The sequence below is a fragment of the Emydura macquarii genome, unplaced genomic scaffold (assembly GCF_026122565.2).
Source record: "Emydura macquarii macquarii isolate MOO-44397 ecotype Brisbane River unplaced genomic scaffold, CSIRO-AGI_Emac_v2 contig_383, whole genome shotgun sequence".
Taxonomy (NCBI): domain Eukaryota; kingdom Metazoa; phylum Chordata; order Testudines; family Chelidae; genus Emydura; species Emydura macquarii.
In genome coordinates, this window is record NW_027130520.1 from 5,125,150 (window position 1) to 5,147,168 (window position 22,019).

General features: G+C 43.3%; 1 protein-coding gene across 4 annotated transcripts in view; it reads right to left on the minus strand.

Annotated features, from left to right (window-relative positions):
- The window catches only part of STK3 (serine/threonine kinase 3), a 269,719-nt gene that overhangs the window by 112,487 nt on the left and 135,213 nt on the right, over nt 1-22,019 (minus strand). For all 4 annotated transcript variants that reach the window (XM_067537086.1, XM_067537107.1, XM_067537093.1 and 1 more), the window contains one exon: nt 5,833-6,031. In XM_067537086.1, the coding sequence (XP_067393187.1) occupies nt 5,833-6,031 (199 nt within the window). The remainder of the gene's footprint in view (nt 1-5,832; nt 6,032-22,019) is intronic.

Sequence of the window (22,019 nt, forward strand, 5' to 3'; positions counted from 1 at the left end):
TCCCCAACCTAGTAGGGATATGTCCAAAATGATGGTCTTGTCCAGCGAAGAAGGGAGAAAGGAACCCTCCACACATACATGATAAGGATTTGTCCACTATAGGAGAGAGGACAGTACCTTGGTGGGAATTGTCAGCATCAGGTTAATGGAATGAGGGCTTGGAGAGTAAACCAACTGTGGCCATATCTGAAGGCAGCGAAGCTGGAGTCTTACAAATGGAGTGACATACATGCACAAGGGCATGTGGCTGAGTAGGGACAGACATGTCTTGATGGTCACCTGAGGGTTGCTTGTTATGGGAGCTATTTGATCTGGAACCTTTCTTTGGGCAAGTACGCCTATGCAGTGATAGAGGTCAAGGTTGCTCCTATGAAGTCCAAAGACTGCATAGGGGTAAGAATAGATTTTTTGATGTTTACACTGACTCCCAGTGAGGAAAGGAGGCAGAGCATCATAGAGGTCAATATATAGGCTTCTTGGTGAGGTCTGGTGATGAGGAGCCAGTTGTGAAAGTGAAGGAAAATGGGGAGGCCATGACGCCTGATGTGTTCTGCTACCACTGAAAATACCCTGGTAAAGACTCTGGGGGCAGTAGCTATCCCGAAGGGTAGTACTCCGTATTGGAAATGGTCAAAGCCCACCATAAATCTGAGAAATCGTCTATGGGCGAGTTGAATGTTGATATGAAAGTAAGCATCCTTCATATTGAGAGCTGGGAACCACATGCCTCTTTCTAAAGATGGAATTATTTCTGCCACTGTGACCATGCAGAATTTTAGTTTGCAAATGAAGTGGCTGAGGTCAAGGATTGGTCTCCATCAGCCCTTCTTCTTGGGTATGAGGAAGTTGATTGAAGAAAAGCCTGTATCCTGATATTGCTCCTCGCTGCATCGAGAATACTGTTGTGAGAGTGGCCCCTGAAAGAAGATGGGATGGGGGTGATTGGGGGAGGCAGTGTTGCAAATTCAATCATGTAGCCTCAGTGGATGACATTCAGCACCCACTTGTCCATTGTTATCGTGTTGCAGGTGTCAAAAAGAGTACTAGACAACAACTAAATGGAGTATAGGGTCAAGAGGTGTTGGGCTCAGTGATTCACGACTCTTGAGCTTGCATCAAAAATACCATTGGATCAGGGGCTGGGATTGGGATGATGAAGCCAGTGCCCAGGGTGGATGGAAGTGAGATTTTTAAGTCCTCTGCTTTTTATGCAATGGTTCATAGGGTCTCTGATGGTAGAAGTGTTGGGTCCTATATCTCAATGAGGTGGATTGGTGTTGGAACTTCCTCTTAGGGGCAGATGTGTACATACCCAGTGATCGAAAGTAGCCCCAGAATCTTTCAGAGTAGGGACTCAATGGTATTCTGGACCTCCCTGGGAAACCCTGAGGCATAGAGTATCACAATGTCAGTAACCATAGCTCTAGACGAAGTATTGGCCATGTTGACTGCAGATTAGAAGGTGGTTCTGACTACTGACTCCCTTCCTCTATCAGGGCTTGGAAACAAATACAATCCTCTTGTGGGAGGCTGTTGGAGAATTCTTCAACTTGGCATACGTCAGTAAATCATATTTAGCCAATCGCTTGATAATTAGCTATCCTGAACTGAAGTTTGGAGAATGAGAAAACCTTTCTCCCCAGTAGATCTAAGCATTTACACTCCTTGTCTGTGGAAGTAGATCTGGGTTGTTGTTGCTGGGACTCTTCCGAAGTGGCCTGAACCACCGAGTTGGGGGCTGGGTAAGAGAACATGAATTCTGAACCCTTAGCCAGCACATAATAATGTCTCTCCACTCCTTTGAGGGTAGGAGCACAGGTGGCAGGGGTATGCCACACTGTCCTAACCAGCTCCAATATAACCTCGTTGACCAGGAGGGCTATTCTCATAGGTCCAGATGTGTGCAGGATATCCAAAAGCTTGTGTTAGGAGTCCTGAACCTCCTCAAGTGGTATCTGAAGTTTTCTGCTGACTGTGTGGAGAAGGTCCTGGAATTGCCTGAAGTTATCCAGGGGGGAAAAGGGATGCTGCAGTGAGGTCATCACTTCATCTGGCAATGACAATGGTAATTTGGTTGGTTTCAGTGGTACTGCCAGAACCGGAGTGTAGCACTCCTCCTCTTTTGGATCCAGGGATAAAGTTGATGTTTCCCTCAAAGAAGAGGCAGGTGGTGACTCCCTGGCGGATCAAATTGATTCTGAAGGGGGATGCTGTCCCCAGTATGGCCAGTAGGTGTCATAAGGGTCCCCATGGCATGGGGTACCAGTGACTCTGAGTCAGATGAGGCAGCAGTTAGTTCCAGGGCTGTGTGGGTCCTCTGGAAAATGGATAAGGGTGGTACAGAAGGAGCATTTCCTCTGATGGTTCCAAATCTCCCAAAGAGGAAAAGGCTGACTCAATTTCCAGTGGAAGTACCACTGGGGCCATTGGAGAGGAGTGAGTTGTGTATGGGGGGGGATGATAAGCTCCATCCCACAGGCAGGTTTCTTGGAGGAGACGAGCTCCCTGGAAACACAGAGTCCCAATGGAGTGGAGGATTCTGCATTCAGGAGAACAAAAATGTTCTGTGATGCGGCCAAGGATCCTGATCTCCCAGTTGTAAGGGGGATTCTTTTTGTTCGGGCCAGTGATGATGATAGTATCTGGTGATGATCAGTCTTCACCGGTATCAGAGAGCCTCAGGTCTTATGAGGAGCTGGGGATGGTGGTACCTACAGAGAACTGTCTGTCTGAGCAGCCTGATGTTCTGTGCTTTCTTGTCAAGCCCATGGCACTTAGTACATCCTAAGTCCTCATGGGCTGAGCCAGTGGATTTGCTTGCAGGCACGTCAGATTTCTTTGACATAGAGGGAGACTTGGTGCCATGATTATGAGAATGCTTCTTTACTTCCCGACTAGGCTCCACTGTGGGGTCTATGGGGATGGATTCTCCAGCACCAGAGTCAGACTTTGCAGCAGTAGGTGCACTCCTTGCTGATTCAGGCCAATGTACTGGGAGATTCCAGGCCTGGGTCCATTTGGGGTCTCATGATCATCTCTATGAGATACTTACAGAGGCTCTCCTCTGGTATGGGTAGGGAAGGACTGGCAAATACTATGCCAGTCTATGTCCACTGAGCCACAATGTGAGCTTCTCCCAGGGAGTAGAGGCAGCATTAATGATTGTCGTTGACCAAAAAAAATTATGGGCAGGAGGCGCAGAGTTTGAAGCCTGGAATTCTGGACATAGTCCAGTACGCGGATGGGGTACAAGGGAAACGGGAGGAGAATCCTACATAGCCTAATCTAACTCTAAAAGGTACAATAACTATCAAAAGGACTAAATGTATACAAGTTATTAAGAACTATTAAAACTATGAACTATATACAACTGAATTAATATTGTTTTTCAGAACGACATCAGAGCTGAGGACCCTAAAGGTTCCAACCTGGACCATGTGGTGGTGAGAAGGAACTGAAGAGGTGGTCAGTCCACCTTGCTTCTCATCACCTTGGTCAGAGGCACAAGGCGAACCAGGGTGCATGCCTGCCACTTCTCTTTTTCATGTATAATATCTTTCCTATAAACCCCTTGAACAGCCCCGCATAAAGGCCCATTAGACTTGTTTCTCACTTTTTTTAATGGAATGGAAGTCTGTTTTGCATTAATTATGGCATTCTGCAGAAACCTCTGAACATCATTTACATTCTTAAGGATCCCTCCAGTCCACATTTGTCTTCAAGAGTGCAAGTTGCAGAGGAGTCGCATTCTTCCCAAACAATGCAGCTGCACCGTAGTCCTAGTAAGAACTTCCTCTTTGGAAGTAGCTAAGTAATCTCCTAATTGACAATGAGCAGTCTCCCAAGCCTTCCCTTTTTCTGAATGGGTTGGGGTAGGGGTGAGGATCACAAACAATGTGACATAGGAATAACCCTGCACTGCAGTCAGCCAGGGAATGGGACCATGAAGTCCAGGACTGCTTCTTTCGGCTCACAATCCCAAAACAAAGCTGTCATCCAAGGAGAAGAGGAATCTCAGATTCTATTCCCCCCTTTGCCATTTAAAAGCCAGTGATCAGAGGTTCAGGAAGGCCACAGAAGCCTGAAAAAGACTGTTAAAGTGGAAGCTACCAGTAGGGCTAAGAATCCTTCCTGCCAACTGCCAGTTAGACATAAACCATCAGTCTGCTACTGGGATTATTTCAAAACTAGGATTGGAGTAACTTTTGCAGACTACATGTCTCCAGCGGCAGAAAGAGGACTTGAGCATGGATTAGGAACTTCAGCACATACGAGGGGAGGAACTCATTTATAATTCCACAATTCTCAGCACAGATCTTGGGGGATGTTTTTGGTTTTGCACACCACGCTGTCCTTTACTTTTGGGCAGGGTGATCAGCTGTGTCCATGGATTTCTGAGCCTTGCAAGCTTTGGAAGGTCTCATATCAATTTTTTCCTAAAAAGGATCTTTACTTTGTAACATTTCTATACACAAGAATTTAGTCAAGATTTTCCTTTGCGCCGTCAAATTTGCTTTTTTTATTGTCTGGTACCGTTATACTTATTACTATTCTATTCCTTAACATGTTAAATTTGATTAGTTCAGGATTGCTTATACTAAGCCTCTCTATTATTCTCATACTTTATAAAGCAAATACTATTTCAGCATCAAAACAAATTAAAACATGTACTACATGTTTTATGGGGTGAATCATCCTACTTAAACTCATCACTCATCAATAGGACTGTTTATTATGTTACATTTGAAGACAAAAAAAATCTTGTCTACTGTATGCTACATCACAAATAAATAAAATGTAATCCTGCCTTGAGATTCCAACCAAACTTGCACAAGTTGCAACAGTTTTTTCAACATACACCCAACTTCACACTTAATATAAAACACTCTACAGTGTTATATGATCATTCCTTTCAGCTAACCAGACTCTTGCGTTATTTTTTAGTCTTAACACAAGGTTCTTACCCATTATAAATTTTCTTTCCATTCTGCCACAGTAGGGTCCAATCCTTACAAGTGTGAAATTCCTCTTGCATGGTTCTGAGCAACTTCAACTCCTAGCAAAGTCATTTAACATATGCCTGAAGTTATTGGAAGATGAAAGTGCTCAGCACCTCACAGATTCAGTAACTTATGGACAGATTCAGATACCCTTACATATGTTGAATTGTACCTTATTAAACATAGTCCTGCTACAGTAAACAGATGTTCTTGTGGAGTAAGGTGATACACAACATGAGTAAGGGTATGAGAATGTGTTATAAAGTCACCGTTTAACAAGGGCAGATTACAAAGACTGTATCATATTTTATAATTTTGCTGTAAAAAAAAATAAAATAATTTTTCAATTTTTCTACTCTTTTAGGGCATGGTCTGAAGCCCAGTAAAGTCAACTGGAATCTGTCTGTCAACGAAAAATGACAATACTTATATAAAATATACTAATTGGCCCCAATAATTTGTGGCTACTCAACACCAAAAAAAAGCATACCCCAATCCTGCAACTGGATCTGTGCAGATAGACTACTGCATCCATACAGAGTCCCACTGAAGTCAATGAGCCCATACACAGGCAAAGAGGATTCTTCTGCATGGATCAAATTTCAGGATCGGCATCTTATTTATTAGCTTTATCTCATACATTTCAGTTTAAAAGCAAGAAATTCATCCAAACAAATATGGGATATGAAAGAAAGAGCAAGACACAGTTTATAAGAACCACGTTACATGCATTATTTACAAGTGTTTAAATGTTGATATTATAATGTTATACTCTCTTGTGCAATAGGAAAAATAATTCTTAATAGAAAAAGGAAATAAATAATTAACATACTTTTCATGGTCCCATCTTCTTCATCATCATCATCATCATCGCTGTTTATCACCATAGTCCCTAAGTCTGATTCTAACATGGTACTATTATGTTCAATCATCGTCTGAGCACCTTCACTCATTGTGCTCGTGGCCCTCATTGTGCTAGCACTCTCTGAATTAGTTTTCACCATGGTGTGGGAGTCTAGCTCATCTTCATCCTGCAAACAAACATTTATTCAGAATTATTTGCAGCAAAACATTTAAATAAATACGTCAAAAGTAATAGTTTATGTGCCTTATTTAATTAATTTTGCAACTTCAGCTGACTTTTTTTTAAATTACTTTTAATTTTTTTTAGACTTCTGCCATGTTTAAATTGAGAAACATATTGTTGTTTTCAAACATGTGTCTTGTTTGCAAAGTTGGCCTTTAGGTCCCATTTAGTCTATTGTGGTTCCTATCTCTCTATTCCCTTTTATATAAAAAGGGCCAGTTACCCTGTAATAGACCTCAAACAGCTATGTTGATTATCTTCCTCTAAATTCCAAGGCCAGTACTATGTATAGTGTGTGATCTCAAGGGACAGGAGTCAGTTAAGTTTGAGGGTTAGATGGTCCTTAACAACTGTTTCAAGAGTCCACCTCAAGAACAGAAGGGCCAACTTGGCTTATTTGTATGTATTTATTTTTTAAAGCCTCTTTCATGATAAAAGGGCAAGAAGAAAACATGTTGATACTTTGTAGAAAAATATCTGCTGAGCAGATGCTTCAACACTGTAGAAAAGAAATAATTTCAGCAATACAATAGCATTTTCAATCAGTGGCAGTAATGTGTCAGGAATGTAAAACAGAGAACTGATGATAATCCAGTTTATGATTCATAAAATCCATATGGAATACAAATATTTGAAAACATTATTAGGAAATCCTACTCTTTTTCTGAAGTCAGATTTAGAATATGTGCACAACATCATAGCAATTTAAAGGATAACATGATGTACTGTGCATTAAGTTTCACTACATGAGAAAATTTACTATCTACAAAAAATCTAAGAGCTCAAATATGCTTCTTGCTGCTTATGCAGAAGAATCATAGAAGATTAGGGATGGAAGGGACCTCTGGAGATCATCTAGTCTAACCCTCTGCTCAATGCAGGACCAACCCCAACTAAATCATCCCAGCCAGGGCTTTGTCAAGCCTTTGACAAAGCCATAAAATATCTGTTTATGTGAAGACTCTCTAATTTCAATCACATCCTTTTAAATGCTAATGCTATCCTTTGATTTTCAGTTCTCTTTGTGGAAAATATAGATCAGTCAAATATGCCTATGTTGTGGCATAACATCATTTGAGTTCAGGAATAGTCACCACAGAACAATTCCTAATGAAGGAGCCAAATACCACTAATTGGAGCTATGCATGTCAACATAAAGGACTGTCCCGTGAAACATGTTTTTTCCTGAGAAGAGAAAATGTAGTAATAGTATTTGTTAGGCACAGACCATATGTATGGGGCTGCACATGACAAGACAAAACAAAACAAAAAGTTAAGTTTGCAAAATAAGAAATGGTATTTGTAAGTGAAAAAAGAAAATACTTAAATAATATTCTGCCCTCAGAATTATGTTCTGTGTTTCTACAGTGCCTAGCATAATCAAGTACTGAGCCACATCTCTGTGGACCAGTTCCTTTCCCTTTATTGACTGCCATCATGTTAACTATCCTTCCAACTATGACAGCAAAATATAGCACTCATGTGTTACATTCTACTGCTTATCAAGTAATAGGCTAGCATGAGCTGACACGGAGAGTTTTTGTTAGCAATATCATCACCCTGTCTCCTGAAGATGAACTACTATAAAATAAGCAAATCTCCAGTCTCGGAAGTGAGAGATCTCATTCCAATTCAGGGCCTTCTGCTAACAGCGTGATGTGTTGCAGCCATAGCACTAACCTAAATAGTGGTGATTAAGAAATAAATTCTAGTGTAGACAGCAAGTAAACAATTATTTCTTGAGGATGAAAAAAATTCTAAAACTTTGTTTTTTAAATAAAAATACTTCACTTGTTTTCTTTTTGAAAATTTTCTTAAGTGTAATCTGCATTCCATAATAGTATCTTTATTCCTCTGCCTTCAACAATTTGGAGGGTATTTCCAAAGATACAGATAATTTATAGTGACAGCATTAGAAAGATTGTGCCACAACATAGATAAGAATATTACTAGGAGGGTGGTGAAGCACTGGAATGGGTTACCTAGGGAGGTGGTGGAATCTCCATCCTTAGAGGTTTTTAAGCTGCGGCTTGACAAAGCCCTGGTTGGGATGATATAGCAGAGGTTAGTCCTGCTTTGAGCAGGGGGTTGGACTAGATGACCTCCTGAGGTCCCTTCCAACTCTAATATTCTATGATTCTATGATTCTATGATTTTAATAGTGTGCCTCCTGGTGGTAAAAATAAGAAGCTAAATCAGGGGTCCCCAAACTTTCAGCTGCCAGGGCCACATCCCTCCGTCTTGCTCTAATGGTGGGCCGGAGCACTGGGCCCACATCACGTGGGAGAGGGGTGGGGCCAGGAGGGGGGAGCGGCCGCCACGCGGCACTGCTTGGGACTGGGAGTGACATGCTGGGCCCACGTGGGAGAGGGGCGGAGCCAGGAGGGGGAGAGCGGGCCAGTCAAAATGTGTCAGTTGGCCAGAGGCGTCCCACCGGCTGTAGTCTGGGGACCCCTGAGCTAAAGTTAACTCCCATTGAAATAATTTTGTCTACAGGTTACCGGAAGATTTTTTTCCTTTTCAACTAAGTTACTTAGAATGTATGCTCTTTTTGTTCTGTGTTTGTACAGCACCTAGCACAATGGAGTGCTGATCCTTAATGGATCCTTAGGCATTATTGCAATATATATAAAGAAAGAAGAAGGAGGTTATATATGTGTAGAATATAGATAAATTAACTACATAGTTCATTAAGGTAATGTGCCCAACACATTCTTCCTGAACCCAAAGTAGCCAAATTAACTATTCCCTCCTCACTCTTTTTGATCCAAACTTACAGCGTGAGTGTGGATGTAGTCCTATTTATTCTGGTAAATGTTGTAAACAAGATTTTCCTTTAGAATCTAGGTTAACCTCTGCAATTAAGGTGGGGAGCAAAGTTGTTTGTCTTATTAATTTGCTTGACCAATATTAATAGTAGTACCTAATATCTGAACCCCTATACCTACAATAACTGGAAACAGTCCAAACAGTGTAAAACATTTATAAATACATATATTCATCATATTTATTATGATAATGTCTAAATACCAACCAAGAATGGGGCCACTCTGTGCAAGTCTGCACAAACAGAGTAGCTGACAGTCCCTGCCCTGAACAGCTTACAAACTAAGTAGACAAGACTGACACAGGGTGGGGAAATGGGTAGAACACACAAGCAGAGTGAATGATATGATGGCAGCAAATGTCATGTTGGTCCTACAGTATATTCATTTGGTGGATTTAGTTAGTCTTACAATATTTATTTGGTTAGTTAGGAGTGGATAAGCTAAATGGAAAGAAAAATTAAGGGAGAGGAGACACTGAAAGGCAGGGTGGAGTGAAGGAAACAGGACAGAGAAGAGGGTAAGAGAGTCAGATGTGGAGTGAAGTTCTGGAGAAGAGATTGTGAAAGAAGGAGAGGGTTGGAGCAAATAGCCAACCAGCATATGGCATAGAAAGTCCTGTCAAAACTGTAGAAAAAGTTCCTTGAATGTCCAGAGGGCCCCAGCTTTGTCTGCTTCTGCAGCTGCTCTTACTGCCTGAAGGATCGGTTTTAAACTTTCTTTAAAAAATTTTATCGTCGTTTTTAATTAAAAAAGTTGCCATGATGAAACAACTTAATAACATCAACAATCAGCCTGGCAACAGGAAATAAAGTCATTCATTTCCATCTATGTCACCAGTTCAAATGGTCAAGATCAGTAGTTACTGAAAGTCATTACCATCTAACAGTTGTTCAGAGGTTTACCAGCTGGTTGTTACCTAGTACCTTGCACAGCACAGAAACCTCACTAGCACTAGCAATAATTGTCAGTCTCTGAAGAGACCCAGGATTGAATAGCCAAGGAGATTTAACAACCATCTGGCCTGAAAAGTACTTTCTCTAGATCAGAGTTGATACACGGTTCTTCTGGACAGTGGTATGAAACTACTACTGCTTCTGCCTGTAGTGTTTTTTGGGGTTTTTTAAAAAATCTGTTTTGTGGATTAAACCAGGACATCCGTTTCCAGAGTCTCCATTCCAGCATTTTTCACAGATATTAAATATGTAGGTAATAGCTTATTTGGCCTTAGGTGCTCTGAATATTTAAGCCACTTAAATATAGTTACCATTACCATTAAATGACAAAATATTAATTAAAACAAGTATGACTTAAATTTAAAATAGTAAATATAACAGGTGTCAAGGGTGACACTTCATCCTCAGACCATTCCTCATGAACAGATAACAACAGGAAAGATTGAAGAACAGAGTAAAATAACAGCTGAATAAGGAATGACAGACTACTATATTTTTTATAGACAAATGTAATCAGACTCTTTTGTACTTGGTTGTATTTAGGGTATATCAGAAACACCAACATAAGGCTATGAGAGAAAGATATCTAACTTATTCTGGTGTGACATAGTACTTACTGTCAATTGTAGAAACTGTGGGTTTAACTGCAGACTTTTTCAATATCCTATGGCACTACATGGCTGTCATTTTAGATCCTCATCCCTCTATCAATGCTCAGATAAGGATTTTATAACCAAAATAAAGCTTTTAAGCATGAAAGACGGCCACAGAGACCTGCTTATCAAGACAGACAGCCCAAAATGGCAACAACGAAAAGCACATGCAAGACATCACAAACTACACAGTTGCAGGAAAGATATTATAGGGCTCCGCAAGCCCTTGGTAAATGTTAAAACATTTTCAAAGACGAGATGAACTTGCATACTGAATGAGTTACAGCATTAAGTACAATTGAGTTTAAGAACTATATAATTAATAATAGCTTTCCTTTTACAAATTTTGTAAACAGACAACAGAAAGTCAAGGGATTAAGACTGATTTTGACTTGTAGAAACACAATAAAACAAACAGTTTACCTTTAAAATTATTTAACTATACTTTGTATATTTAAAAAAAAACACTAGAGGGCACCAAAGACAGGTAACTAGACTGCAGTACATTAAGTGAAAATTTACATGCTGACAAAATTTAGTATCCTATAAAATAATTTCATTTACTATTAACACCTCATCATCACCTTGGAAAAATGTGGTGGTAGTCACAGCTATCTTTTTGAAAAAGCTTCATAAACACATAATATACTTTGGGAAAGTATGAAGGTCTGAAAAAGTTCCATAATATCTATAAATCCTGATTCAGCAAAGCACATAATAACACTTAAATTTAAACCTGGGTGAAGTCCCATTGACTTCAGTGAACTTACACACAGTTAAGATACAAAGTTACCTTGTGGTAACTGAAGATTCTTCAAAATGTGTGGTCCCTATCTGTATTCCACTGTGAGTGTGTGAATGCTGTCCATGCGCATGGAGTCAGAGAATTTTTGCAAGTGGTGTCTGTTGGTCCACATGTGCACTCTGGCTCTCCCTGTGCTTCCCAATGAAGGCATAAAGGGGGAGAGTGAACCTATCACCTCTCCAATTCCTTCTCTGTCCCAAATCCAGTAAAGATCTGAAGCAGAGGGGAAGAAGGTGGGTAGTGGAATACACACATAGACCACAAAAGAATCTCCAGTCATCACAAGATAAGTAACTTCCTCTTCTACTTTGAGTACTGTATTCCACTGTGAGTAACTGAGAAGCAGTACCCAAGTAGGAGCAGGGTGTGAGGATGCAGATGGCAGAGCCATTTGGAGAATCACTGCCCCTCAGGATGCGTCGGCAGAGGAGTTCTGCATTACGGCAGAGTATCAAGCAAATACATGGATCGAACTCCACTTAGCTGCTCTGAATGTGCAGTAAAGGTACTTCCTGAAGCTAGGCCACTGAAGATGCTTGTGCTCTTGCGAAATAACCCCACACCCTATGAGGCAAAGGAAGATGCAACATCTGGCAACAAAGCAGGATACAGACCAAGATCTACTTAGAGATCCTCTGGGATGCTTGACTTCAGACTCATTCTGTTATAGTGAGAAACAATCTAGGTGATTTTTAAATTTGTTTTGTCCTTGTCAGGTAGAAGGAGTGAGTGCATTATATGTCGAGGGAGTAAAATCTCCTCTTCTGATGCATGCAGTTTCAGGAAAAACACAGGTTAAGTGGATTGATTGGTTTATGAGAAATGTCGAAACTATTTTGGGGTGAATTTCAGATTTAGTCGTAGAGACTAGGACCTTATGGAATATAGCATATGGTGGATCTGCAATTAGCGCTCCCAGTTCACCCACCCTTTTAGCTTAATTGATGGCCACAAGGAATGCAACTTTCATTGATAAGTGAGACATGGAACATGTAGCTAATGGTTCAAAGGGAGGCTTAGTGAGTGCCAAAAATACAAGATTTTATGTCCCAATGATAAGTAGGTTTCTTTACTCATGGGCATGTTCTGAGTAGGCCCTTAAAGGAAGGTCATTGGAACTTAAATCTTGTACTGTAAGAATCTGCTAGTCAACAGATGAGTAAAAACTGAATAACCATCCAATGCTGGATGGCATGCACTGACTACTGCCAAGTGGACTTGTATAGGACTGAGTGAAAGCCCAGCTGTTTTGAGAGAAAAATAGTCCAAAATGAGGACTTTGCTGACTCAGGAAACACATGTTTCTGCTGTGTCCAGATGAAACAATGCTTCCACCTTGTTGAATAGCATTTCCTACTGGAGTCCGCTTTGCTATTATTAAGGATGGTTTGAAAGTCGGATGAAAGATGAAGGCATTATTAAGTATCTGCCATGCAAAACTGAATTATATTATTTTTCTTTTCCAGCAAACTATATGCATTTTTCAATGTATGTTGTAAATATAAAAACGTCCAGCAACATAATCAATACTGCCTTGCTGTGCATATTAAGTGCTACAAAAATACATTATTAACTAAAAGATACACTGCAATTTACTTTTACTTTAAAAAGATAATGCCATAAAAAGGAGGAATTACAGCAATTATATGCTAAATTTCAAATTCTGGCACCATTTTCTGAGCACTAATATAACTGTAACAAAAGGAAATTTAATTATAAGGATGCATTAGGATAAAAGGAGGCATACTGTATAGGTAAGGCAATGGCTGATTTTGTTATCAGTCATTTACAAAAGTAAAATTAGTTTGAATTAGTCCTCTAGAATAGTTTAAACAGCCTTCAAATAATGGAGACATTTAAAGGAAACAGAAAACATATACTAAGAGTTGATTATTAGTTCATTTCTTTAAAGATCCCTTTAAATAAATATTTAGGTATGTTTTTTGTGAGCTGCCAGGCAACGAGTTACTTTACATTCCCATAATACAGCTGCCTGACCTCAGAATCAAATTCACATCACACTTCAAAAAATGCAGAAGAGAATAGATTGGTCATGTTTAGTAATGCTTAAACTAACATTTAAACTTTGATATTGGGATTAACCTTCTGTAAAGTACTCAGCTTGCAATTTTTGCTTAATTAAAAAAATCTGTACCATTACCTCAGCACCTATCAAAACATGTCAGTTTGTCAGAATGCATTCTCATCACACAAGCAGTTCCTGTAACATGCATAAAATCAATTCACAGTGCACAATGTCCAGTCACATTCTGTAATTCAAGACAGGCAAAGCTAGTTGTTAATAACAGCCATCCAGGCTACAGGTGTGGAGTGTCAGGTTTTTGAAAAGCACATATATGAAAATGTTTACTACAAATTGTGTCCCCATCACAAGATGCTTACAAGAAGGTGGACAAGATGTGACTCTTCCACACCTGCGGAAAATAGAATGGTACAGGTTCTGAAAATTAAACATGCAGTTGTGCAATCTTTGTATCTAACCCCGTTCTAAAAAAAATTCCCTCTCCTTATATAGATGAAATGTGTGCAAACAGAAAAAGTATAAACAATATGTTTGTACACTGTGCACATAAATTAAAGTTCCAGTTTCTTGATGTTATAGCAAAAGATACCATGTCATGCCACAAACTGGTTATTTCAGTCAATTATGTTATTCATACAGTACCATGGGTGTACACAGCCCTGTTGAAACGGTAAAATAAACCATATAAATGAAGTCCACCTGCTCCAAGGAGCTTTTGAGTTACTAGGTAAAGTTACTTTTGATAGTGTACTACTATATATCACTAGTTAACTTTAAAGTTATTCATTAACATTAGGTATATTTGAAACCAAATAGTAAGTTAAGTCTGGGTTTCTAACAAATGCTAAGAATCTTACATTTATATTATTTGGTGCCTTTCACCTTGAAGGATCCCAAAGCACTATTATATATATAGTAGCCTGAGAAGTTGGCATAGCAGACCCAAGCCCTATGCATGACATTTTTACATTGCCTAGATAGTAACTCACCCTTCCTCTTTTCAAGAGAGACAAACTGAGCTCCATGCAACTTACTGTGAGAAAAAATAAGATCTTAAAACTAACATCCTCTCTGCTCTGGATAAGCATGCAAGCCCATATTTCAAAACCTGCACACACCTTCACATATGTAGGTTGAAATCTGGACTTGAAGATTCCACGGTACTTTCTGCAAGTATGAGACTTTGCCTTGATGTCCCTACCAAAATTTATCTTCCCTATAGTATTGTGCAGTGTGCTACATACTAGTTGGTTGTCACTCTCCAACTCAACAGTGGCTGCATTTCAGTGGTACACTGACATATGAAATCTGTAAAGGACTTTGGAATATGCACATATATACAAGCTATACATAGGGATCATGAAGTGCAGGCACCTTCACATGTTAAATAATTTAGGGCTAGGTTATCACTTGGACTACATGCTCTCACAGAGAAGTAAGGAAATAAGAAATTGTGTATGCCTGCACAAGTTACCTGGACCTTGGGTCTGGGTATGGAGGGGTAACTGGGCACACAATAGCCACTTGCCCTCTCCTCACCCAAAGCAAGTGGCCCTGAAATAGCAGAAGTATTAATTGTGCCTTCCCTCAAATGCACCTGCCAAAATAGCTAAATTGGCACAAGGGATGTCATAATATGCTGCTGGTACCTATCCTCTTCCCTCCCTCAGAGCAAGAGTTAAACAGGAAAGGATCCGAGCCTTCAGTGGAGTCCACCCCTTGTTTGGCTCTGTGCCTTCTCACCCTTCTCAATCTAGCCCTTAATAATTTAGGCAATGAAGCAAAGAAGATCTTTTCCAATTAAACATGCAAAAGAAATGTATGTAGGTAGCATATAATTACCCAACAAGGAATTGGTCCTGGACACCAAAGTTAATTCTGTACTCTTATGAAAAGTATACTGGAATCTTTAATGACCACAAGTGAGCAAAACCTTGGTTTCACTTCCCACATAAAAGCTGGCATTTCTTATGATGACTGATTGTTTATAAGATGTAATGGCAACACAAGGGAAATCCACATCAAGAATGAGTGATTATTAAAACTAGTTCAGAACAATTTACTTTATACAATGTTATAAAATAAAAACTATTTATATCACACTACTACAAAACTGGTTGAAAATGAAACTATTGTTTAAAATTTAGTTGGATTAATTTAAATGTTTATTCACGATAAGAATTTAATCTGCACTACACCACTTTTTTCAGTGCTCAAGCTATTTATTATTTAGGACTTTAGTTTTCCGAGCAGCATAGACAGAATCAGAGTACAAACAGTTTCCATCAGCAATAAATGTACTTGTTATAGTAACAAACATAATACATTAGCAATTCTGATAAAAATAATTATCAGCCCCTGGGTGCTCAGGTCAGTACTGATGTGGGCCCCTCACCCCCCGTCCGAAGCGTCTGTGATTAGGGTGACCGATGGGGCCAGATCCCGGAAAGGGACCCCTCTCAACACCTCCCCGGGAGTTCTCCACCAGTTCAGGGAGGCTTGGACCCCTGGGGGAACCGTGACCACCCTGTTCAAGGGGTGTCTGATCGGTGCATACAATGAGGCTAACCATGCCTGGAGAGGCCTGAGTTTGAGGCGAGCCAGCCTCACCACATACGTGCAGGCCGCCATGTGCCCTAACAGCTGTAGGCAGTGCCTGGCTGTCGTCGTGGGGCACCTGTGTAGCTGGCGATTATCGCGGCCATAGCCTTGAACCGAGGCTGCGGGAGGAAGGCTCTGGCCTGGGTAGCGTCCAGGATGGCCCCAATGAATTCTATGCATTGTACCGGGGTAAGAGTGGACTTCTGCTCATTTATGAGCAGCCCCAATCTGGTGCATGTCGGGATAGGCTGTTCCAAACGTGGGACCTGGACTTACCCCTGATCAGCCAGTCGTCCAGGTACAGGAAGATCTGCACCCCTCTGCGGCGCAAATGGGCCACCACTATCGCCATGCACTTGATAAATACCCTGGGGGCGGACGAGAGGTCAAAGGGCAGGGCCGAGAATTGGTAATGGCAGCCAGCTAGCATAAACCTGAGGAAGCGCCTGTGGCTGGGAAGGATGGAAATATGGAAGTACTCATCCTTCAAATCGAGAGTGGCATACCAGTCTCCTGGATCCAGAGCAGGGATAATGGAGGCTAGAGAGACCATGCGGAACCTGAGACGCTTGATAAATTTGTTTAGTCGGCGTAGATCTAATATGGGTCTCAGGCCCTCTTTTGCTTTGGGGATGAGAAAGTTCCTGGAGTAAAAACTCCTCCCTATTTCTTGTGGAGGAACCACTTCCACCACCCCTAGGAGGAGGAGGATATTCACCTCCTGCAAAAGGAGTTGCTTGTGAGAGGGGTCCCTGAAGAGGGACGAGGTGTGTGTGGGGGGTGGGGTGAGGGGGGAGTCCGGGGAGAAGGCCATGAACTGGAGGGCATATCCCCTGAGAACTACGCCGAAGACCCAACGGTCCGAGGTGATATTCTGCCACTTGGCGTAGAAGGGTCTTAGCCTGTCTGCAAACGGAAGGAGTGGATCCGGGAGAGAGGTAGTGATGCCACTCTCGGGCACACCATCAAAATTGTTTTTTGTGGTTGGCCCCCTTAGAGGGTCCTTGCTGGGGGGCTGCGGACAAGCCAGAGAGGTTGCGTCGTCCGAACCCGCTGCTCCTGTCTACTGGGCCGAGAGGGTCTAGGTGATGGCCTAGGGGGTGGCTGTGCCTGGCGTTGGGACTGCGGCCGAGACTGACGCCTCGAGGCCTGGAGAATGTAGAGTCCCAAGGAACGGAGCGTAGCTCACGAATCCTTCAGAGCGTGCAGCTTCTCGTCGGTTTTCTCCGAGAACAGGCCCGCCCCGTCGAAGGGCAGGTCCTGTATAGATTGCTGCACCTCTTGGGCCAGCCCTGATGACTGCAGCCACAAACACCGCCTCATGGCTATTGCAGAGGCCATGGCTCTGCTAGCGGTGTCCGCAGCATCACTAGTGGTTTGCAACGCTGCCCCTGCCACAGTGATGCCTTCTTCCAGTACCGTGGTAAGTCCGCCGCCTGGTCCTGGGGCAACCCCTCTGCGAAACACATCATGGACTCCCAAAGGTTAAGATTGTACCTCCCTAGGAGGGCCTGGTGGTTCACAATACAGAGCTGCAAAGCCCCAGTGGAGTATACTTTATGCCCTAACAAGTCAAGTTTCTTGTTATCCTTGTTCTTCAGCATGGTGCCTGGGCCACCTTGCCTGTCCCTCTGGTTGGCCGCATCAACCACCAGAGTCCCTGGGGCCGGGTGTGTATACAAAAATTCAAACCCCTCTGCCGGGACATAGTATTTTTTCTCGGCGCCCTTGGATGTGGGGGCAACCAAGGCAGGGGTTTGCCAGAGGGCCTTGGCCAGCTTAAGGACCCTCTCATGTATGGGTAGGGCCACCCTTGATGGTCCCGCTGACCCAACAACCCTGAACCAGGGATCCTCCTCCTCCGAGAGCTCCTTGAGTTCTAGGTTTAGGTTAGAAGCCACCCTTTTCAGGAGCTGAAGGTGCGCCCTGAAGTCTGGGAGGGGCACCCTGAGGTCTCTGGTGGCCGCCTCATCTGGGAAAGAGGAGGAGTATTGTTGAGGGGGCCCCGTGGAGGGTCCCTCCTCAGGGTCTGATTCCTCCTCCGAGGAATGGCCCTTAGCCTGTTGACTTGGTGGGGGGGCACCGGCTGCGCCATGGAGGATGGGATTGACACAGTCCCCTGGTCCTATCTGTGCCCCAATGAGGCCACTGCCAGGGCCCTTGTGGCCACCCCGGTGCCGGCATTGGTACCAGCTGTGGAGCGTCATGAAGGCGGCGGGTGCCCTTGTTTTTACGGGACCCGGAGCCGCTGGACCGGTGACAACGCCTGTGGCTTTTACTGGTCTTAGTCGGGGACCGGCCTCTCGATGACCCCAATGAAGTAGAAGAGCGTTGGTGCTGCCGTGAGTGGTGCTGATGGGAAGACGGGTGCCCCGACGAGCTGGACAATGACGACGCCCTCTGTCTCAGCACCGCGGACTTTCGGTGCTGCTTTCCCTTCAGGGACCGGGAACGGTGCCAACCATGGCATCTCAGTGCCGAGCCTGACCCCAAAGATCGAGATCTGCGACAGGTCGAGGTGGCCAGGTCTTTCGGTGCCGGGCTCCATGCTGGGCTCTGTGCCGAAGATAGGGTTCGGTCATCTGGTGGCGAAGGGCTCGGTGCCAGGGTGCGGGAGCGGGAGCTACGCGCACTGCATGAGGCGGACTTGGAGCAGTGCCCCCTCGAGCACAATGCCTCTGGTGCTGGGGACCAACCTCAGTGCCGCAGGGAGGACGAGCTCGATGACTCCGAGTTGGAGCTGCAATGGGAGCCGCCGTGCTCTACCTTCCGTGGCCATCTAGTGGGAGACTTCTCCCCTGATGGGGGTCTCGATCATCCACTGGGGGCACCCAGCACGGGTTTACCCCGGGACACCAGTCCTCACATCCTCAGCCGAGGGGGGGACAGAGGTGTGGGCATGGCCATTGAGGCCCATGCTGCGTGGAAAGCTTCCAGTGTCAACGGTCCTTACAGGGGCGCTCCCCCACCCCCAGGAGTCGGGAGAGGCTCCCTGCATGGAGATGCAGGTCTTGGAGCAGGCTCAATGGGCTATGGCTGGTGCATCTCTTCGCTCGACCCCAGCCATGCAGGTGGTGCAGGGGAGCATGAGCGCACCGCGCCCTGGCGTTGTTTCTTCTTGGGCACTGGAGATAGGCGGCATCGAGTCGACTCCGGTGGCGGTGGAGCACTCTGCACTGAGGAGACGCTCAGAGCTGAGGTGGAACACAGTGGTTTGGAGGCCGGTCGGAGCGCCGCCTCCATCAGAATAGCCTTCAGCCAAATATCCCACTCTTTCTGAGTCCTCGGCTTGAAGGCTTTACAAATCTTGCACTTGTCCCTCCTATGCTGCTCTCCCAGGCACTTGAGGCAGCAATCATGAGGGTCACGGGAAGCGGCTTGCCGCAAGTGGCGCAAGACTTGAAACCAAGTGAGCCGGACATGGTCCGGCCCTAAGCCGGCAGAAAGAAGGAACTGAGGGCCCGTAGGGTCGACGGTGCCTCATATAAAGCGGTATGAGCGCGGTACTTCAAGGGGCGCCTAAGCATGTGTGCGCATGCATGCATTTATGTGTACACACCACTGCTGTATTTAGAAAAGGACTGGTAAGAAAATGAGAATGTGGAAGGAAAATAATTTTGCAGAGAAAGCTCCCTGGAGCAAAGGAAAGCATAATTATGAATCCTGAAAAGCAATCTTCTGCATAGTCCACTCTTCACTGATGATTAATATCATGTCTTGTGATGGCACACTCACAGGTGAATTCTGGAAAGGATGGAGTTAGTAATGGAATTTTTGCTTTGGTAATTAGTTTCATAGCTTACCAACTTAAGCTTGATATTATAGACATCTTGTGAAGAACTACTCATACTATTTATTTATAAAAGCAAGAGCTGACTGAAGGCCCAATCCTGCACAGTGGAAAGCTAGCACAGCTCCATTTGGCTAAGTGTGCCCACTCATCTACTTTCTCAGCTCTTCTGCACAAGTGGATTTGGATTATTTTAGGATTGCACCTGATCATCTTTTCCTGTAAACATGCAGTAGTTTGCATGCCCTTCTAGAGCTTATAACCTATACCTCACCCTGCACCATCAAATTCAATGGCAAAATTCCCATTGATTTCAACAGTACAGGATAAGGGTTGTGGACAGGAACCTTACATACATGGTTACAGTAATGTGTGTATTTTAGGTTCCATGCCACTGAGCATAATGAAAAAATCAAAAGAATCTACAGAAAACATTTGTGAAAGTCTTAAATCACTTATTTTTGGTGTCATCAAAAAATTAAGATGACGTTTCAGAATCTGCCTGTGATGGGCTGAATAAATCCCACATGAGGGAGGCAGGGACACAAGAACAGCTTGGGGCCCATGAAACCCCACCCTGGTGGGCCAGCTGGGCATGCTCCAGTTGCAGGGCTTAAAAGGAGGCACTGCAGCACAGCCAGGCAGCTAGCAGCGGGGAATTGACCTGTGTTCACTGGGGTCCTAGACTCTCTCAAGATCCAGACCCAATACGTTTAGGGGCAGGACTCCAATCATCCCAATGAGTTCAAATATTGCAGGTGGTCCAGTCTTTTTTGTCTGTGTTCTCATCATTACCCGGGTGAACCCATCTGATTTGTCACCACATCATGATGGAGCCCAAACAGAGGGTCAGTGAGAGCACCATCCCTCGCCCAGGAAGATGTGAGATGCAGTGCACCAGAAGCTGCAGATAACATTAGACCGCTGGGTGGTAAAGGAGTTCAGAACCTTAAAAGACCTTCGGAGCAGAAAACCCATTTCCTTCACCCAGACTTTGTATGACAGTTCATACTCCATGCAGACACTTCAGATGTGGGGCAGTGCTATCCCATGACTTGGATGGGGGGAACACCCGATACTTTATATTAGCCAGAAACTGTTGCCCAGAGAAATGGCCCACTCGGCTATACAAAAAGAGGCCTGGGCAGTGAAGTGGGCTGTAGAAGCACTGCAATATTACTTATTGGAAAACCCCTGCTTCTAGATAACTGATCATGGACCTCTCCACTGGCTAAATTCCATAAGGGACACCAACCCCCAGATTATGAGATGGTATTTAGCCTTACAGTCCTATGCCTTCCAAGTAGCAGACAGGTTGGGAGCCAAAGACCAGAATGCAGATTTCTTTTCCTGGGATGAGAGAAGAGAGAGGAGTACAAGAACAGCTATGGGCCCAGGAAGCCCCACTCCGTTCCAGTTCGAAGGGCTTAAAAGCAGACACTGCAGCACAGCCAGGCTGCTAGCAGAGGGGAATGGACCTTTGCTCACAGAGGTTCTACACCAGGAAGGTGTCTTTTTAAGGATCATTTAATGAAAGGAAATTCTACTCCAGCATATAGTTATTAGTGGACCACTTGTAAGAATCTCAATTAACATCAGCTCAGTAGCCTGCCAATAAAGTCTCCCCTCCTAAAAATTAAGTAGCAAACAAAAAAACTGCATATGAAGTCACATGCCCAGGTATGGAATTTTGTTTCTTGACACAGAAAAACTAATTCATTCTTCCCTGTTTGTTTTATAAAACTGACTAGACAAATACTATCCAAAATTAACCAATTTTAAAAACACATACTGTCAGTCAGTGTTGAGAAGTTGTTAGAACAGATAAACATCTTGTAAACATAGAACACATCTTATGCCAGATCCAGAGCAAACACTCTCCATTATTTGACTGGAATATATCACTATATGCACATCGTCATCCTAAAATCCAGAGTAAGTAACAAAACTTCTTTAGTCCATTACTATCAAAATGTATGCTTTTCAATTTATTCAGAACTGTCAGGTTCATATTAAGATTCAAGCCACCAACTTTTAACTGAGCCTTACTCCTGTACGACCTTGATTCTTCCAATGACACATGTGGCAATGCATTCGTTTGAAACACATAGAACAAATGTATTTTTCTATTGTATATGGTTATCTCCTTGTCTACATTTCACAGCCTGCACTAACGTGAATAAAGATGAAATCTCAGACCCTGTATAATGAAGAACAAGTAAAAAGATTCAAAACATTTATATATGTAAGTGGAGAAA